Source organism: Balaenoptera ricei, chromosome 9, assembly GCF_028023285.1.
Source record: "Balaenoptera ricei isolate mBalRic1 chromosome 9, mBalRic1.hap2, whole genome shotgun sequence".
Classification (NCBI taxonomy): domain Eukaryota; kingdom Metazoa; phylum Chordata; class Mammalia; order Artiodactyla; family Balaenopteridae; genus Balaenoptera; species Balaenoptera ricei.
Window position 1 is genome coordinate 35,756,201 of NC_082647.1, and position 5,000 is coordinate 35,761,200.

The following is a 5,000-nucleotide window of genomic DNA, read 5'->3' on the forward strand; positions in this document are numbered from 1 at the left end:
GTTCAACTTTGTTCTAGTTAGTAGCTACTTCTATTCCTAAAATCTGAATTTATTGTGGAAAGGAAAGTTTGGGACGTTACTTTCCCTACTGTAACAAAATACCCAGTTCCAATTTCATACTTATGTGAACTAAAAGGAGGGTTGAAGGGTTAGAAATTTCAAAAGCAACAATTATCTGTAAATCTCTTTGCACTTTTATTGGCAAGTCTATAAATCCAAAGCACCTAAGTATTTGAATATTTAAATATTGCTATATCTCATGTTGAAATGGTACCCATTTCTGCTCTTACTTCTAGACGTTAATGAATTTAAAAAGACTAAGGGATCTAAATTTTACTACTCAGTTCTACAATTAACCTGCTACATTTATGTTCTAGCATGCTGACAGGTTGTCCTTTCCAGTGGAGAAGGAATTGTCATATATGCCCATGGCACTGTCAACACGGGTGCTAGCACTCCGAAGCAGGTAATCCACATTACCTGCTGCAGCATGACTGCCTGCTGCTGCTGGAGAAGGGCTTGGAGCTGCTGAGGAGACAGGACTTGCTGCTGAAGGATCTGCTGCATTTGCTGAGGGGTGATCACCTGGGGAGTCATCATGGCCACCGACACAGGCACCTTGACAGAGACAGAAGGAGAAAGAGTGGACGTTACCAAACGTCTGTTAACCTACTTCATCGCTATATGGCATCCCTACCAAATTCTTTAGTAGTGATGACCAATCATTTTTATAGAATAATTGTTATATTATTTAACTATTTAATAATGATATTTTAGGTACCACAGTATTTAGACACTGGCTTTCCAGAGGCATCAGATGTCATCAGATTCCACCTTTACATTCCACACCTCTTACGTATTATGCTAAGATGTGTTGCTTTGACTAGCATAATTAGAAATAAACAATTACATGTCAGTTTTCTCAACACTTCATAACTGATAATCTCATCAATGTCATAGTGCTACAAATGAAAGCCTTTTGACATGATTTACAGGTATGATTAAGATAGATATGATAAAGATTAAACGACTGGAAAAATACACATTTAAATATCTGTTATCAAAGCTAGTAAAAAGAATGTATGTGCAGTGTACTTATTCATAAAATATAACCTGTCTTCAAAATTTAATATATATATATATATAAAATATACACAGTACTAGAAAAATACACACAGTAATACATATTACTACATGAGTACTTGCAGTAACTCATATAGGATATTTACTTACTTACATATCCCCAGAAAATAGCTACATAGATAGGTCCTCTCCAAGAAGGGATCATAAGCCTCGTATTCTAGCTTCTCCTTTAAACGTTTTCTTATTTCAAGCTAACTAAACTTAAACCTGGAAGTCTAGAAATCTAAAGATTACTCAAGGGTTATTCATTAAACTGAAAAATAAAGTATTTTGCTCAAAATGTCCTTCCTACCATTTCCTTCTCCTTCAAAGTTGTAAAAATTAGAGTCAAAAAGAAAAGGAAATAAGGAGGGAGAGAAAGAAGCAGAAAAGATGAAGCAAGGAAAATACAAAGTAAGGAAAAACCAGGGGGAAAGTCTGAGAGAAAGAGAGAAAGGCTGTGGAGAGACAGGAAAAGGTTGGCAAGAGAGGCGAACAGGAAGTCCTCCTGCACAGAAGCCTGACGCATCTATCTGCTCGGTTGGGCGGCAGTCACACTCTTTGAAGGCACTGCTTGTACTAACCAGCAAGTAATCAGACAACTTGTCAACTTGCCAAGTTTGCAACCTTTGAAAAAGCAATCATTTTCTTTCCTAGAAAAAACAATTCACATTTACTGTAAATAAAAGCAAGTATTTATATAAACACCACTTTTGAACAAATTCTTGGGACAACATGTGTCTTTGAAAACGGAAAAAGATTAACAGACATGGTTCACAATTTATCCTCAGAGTCATTTTTAACACAGTTCAAACTTTTCGAGTCTGGCACTTTATATCATAAACAAAAGAGAAATTAATAATGAAAACAAAGTTAGGGGCTTCCCTGGTGGCGCAGTGGTTAAGAATCCGCCTGACAATGCAGGGGACACGGGTTCGAGCCCTGGTCCGGGAAGATCCCACATGCCGCGGAGCAACTAAGCCCGTGTGCCACAACTACTGAGCCTGTGCTCTAGAGCCTGGGAGCCACAACTAATGAGCCCGCGTGCCACAACTACTGAAGCCCGCACACCTAGAGCCTGTGCTCTGCAGCAAGAGAAGCCATCGTGATGAGAAGCCCGCGCACCACAACGAAGAGCAGCCCTCACTCGCCGCAGCTAGAGAAAGCCTGCGTGCAGCAACGAAGACCCAATGCAGCCCAAAAAAAAAAAAAGTTAGAAGAAAAAAATAAAGGAAGTTCAGGATGGATTAATTCCTCTCCCTCAAAAAAAACCACTTCATATTTCATACTAAAGAAAGAGTATTTTCTATCCCTTGCTATCTTGAAATATGGATTAATTAGATATAATTTTGTAACATGAGGGGAAAGAATCACAGAATAACAGAAAGGAATTCAAAAGTGCTTTTCAAAAATATTTCTGGATTTTTTTAGAACATACTTTCATACCTATAGATTACTGTACTTGAAAGTATCATAATAAAAGGCATTCTGAAATGTATGCTGTAAAATTAATTGACCCAATGGGTTGCCCATGTATTTAGTTGTTTAAATATTTAATGGTCAGTTTACTTAATTGTTCTTTTTTTTTTTTTAATTTTATTTTTTAATTAATTAATTTATTTTATTTTTGGCTGTGTTAGGTCTTCGTTTCTGTGCGAGGGCTTTCTCTAGTTGTGGCAAGCGGGGGACACTCTTCATCGCAGTGCGCAGGCCTCTCACTATTGTGGCCTCTCTTGTTGCGGAGCACAGGCTCCAGACGCGCAGGCTCAGTAATTGTGGCTCACGGGCCCAGTTGCTCCGCGGCATGTGGGATCCTCCCAGACCAGGGCTCGAACCTGTATCCCCTGCATTGGCCGGCAGATTCTCAACCACTGCGCCACCAGGGAAGCCCTACTTAATTGTTCTTTGATAAACAAAAAGAATGGTTAGAATAAGCAGTTTGGAAAAAAATTATCTATCTACTAAAATGCCTTTCCTTCCAGGAATAATTTACCTCATACTGTCTCCAAATAACAAGGAATGAAACTGAAATGAAGGAACAGAGAAAGACAAACAGGTTAAACTTTAAAAAGGCTGCCAATCCAGATAAATAGATAGATAAGTGGGTAGCTAGATTATATATATGTAGATAGCTATACACATGCATATAGATAGATACCTTCTATAAAGTCTATTATGTGATGAGAAACTTGTCACACCTCTCTCATCTAACAGCCCCTTACCAATTTTTAGCATATGTAGTATTTTCACTTAATTAACTCTATCTACAAGTAAAAGTACTTTATGTGTAACTGATAACAAAGGCACTTTATAAGAAAAGTTACATGAATGGAGGTATGCAATTATTATTGTAAACTGCAAGTTTACAATCAGAATTCATCTTATACAAATTATATTACCCTATAGCTTGCTGCTAGTATGACTGATTTGATGTACAAGCAAGTTTAAGCAAGTTTTCTACCTTTGCATTCTTTAGAGTTCATTAGCCCTTTCACCATGGTTAAATTAATTATGTTTTATTCTTGAAATGGTTTGAGAGTGTCTTCCTGACATTTAAAAGTTTATGACATAAAAATAACCATCATGTCATTGTCATCCTAAAATCGTATGTATCACACTTATGTGATATTCTGCAAATTTTAAGCAGATTCTGGCCTACCCTCTAGGAAACTGCCATCTAACACAAACAATATACAGACATAAGGATATGTAGAAAAAGAAATCAACTAATTGAACACTCTACTTCCATAAGATATGTACAAAACACAAACTGAAATTAATTATATATATAGGAAAGCACAAGTACACTTCTGAGGGATTTCTAACATTACAAATAAGCCAATACTATCACCTATAAATCTACGTACATGAGCTCATCCAAAATGAAACATTTGAGGCTACTAAAAATTTAAAGTATTTTATTAAATAGAAAATTAGTTTTTCCTACAACAAATGTCAATTACATGTTATATGTAGACTGCTCCACTGGCCTTGTTTAGAACATGCAGAACTTCTCCACTTTTAAGTGAATCATTTTAAGTGACACATTTCCTTTATTCCTCCTTTATCACTTTTGTTACTGTCCCATTACCTTTCTTTGCTACTGCAAGCTACTTTAGGAATTCATTGACAAAGACGAATAGAGATTAACTGAGTACATAAATTATTTTTGAAGATTATACTACTTTATCAATATTTAAACAGGCAAAAGCAGCATCAGATTTGAAAGTCTATGGATAACTTTCTAAAATATATATACCTTCACAAGTTAGGTGTTAAGCTTAGGGAAATATTTTCCACTAAATATATACTTTTATTCATGCAAATATTCTAATGAGGGACCACAATTTAGATGTGTGATAGAGGAGGGGAGGGAAAACTTATCTTAGATGTTTTCTGGTGAGAAGGCAAATAAACATCTCGTTGGGTCTAAGAAATCATAATACATTATGCAGCTACCAAATGAAATCAAAAGGAATGTCTGGTTTAAAATGGGTGTCCCAGTGAAAACTGCAGTCTATCAATTAAACTCTTCAAGAGTGAAGAAAAGAAAAAAAAAAAAAAGAGTGAAGAAAAGAAACGCAGTAAACTTTGGTTGGGAGATTTTTCTTTTTTTCTCTCTTGATATTTACTATCCTGACAGAACTAAAATTCCCCATAGTGATGCACCAAATAAGGCTTTCATTTACCCTTATTTATTTTCTCATTAGCTGAATTAAGCACCAACTTGATATGTAGCTCTGTGCACCAAGAAATACTGGGTAAACAGACATAAAGACAGGATTATGTATTCTGAGATGAGAGAGGAAAAATTATGAAACTTGAAATGACTCAAAATGGTAAAAGCCAAAAGCATTTAGATATTATCCTAAAATAGG

The 5,000-nt window shown here is 35.9% G+C and overlaps 1 protein-coding gene across 15 annotated transcripts in view; it reads right to left on the reverse strand.

Annotated features, from left to right (window-relative positions):
• The window catches only part of FOXP2 (forkhead box P2), a 531,282-nt gene that overhangs the window by 59,824 nt on the left and 466,458 nt on the right, over nucleotides 1-5,000 (reverse strand). For 13 of the 15 annotated variants that reach the window (XM_059933570.1, XM_059933568.1, XM_059933564.1 and 10 more), the window contains one exon: nucleotides 481-618. In XM_059933570.1, the coding sequence (XP_059789553.1) occupies nucleotides 481-618 (138 nt within the window). Of the gene's footprint in view, nucleotides 1-480; nucleotides 619-1,233; nucleotides 1,284-1,706; nucleotides 1,776-5,000 lie in introns of those variants that run through there. The other 2 variants (XM_059933576.1, XM_059933577.1) reach the window with 2 other exon arrangements.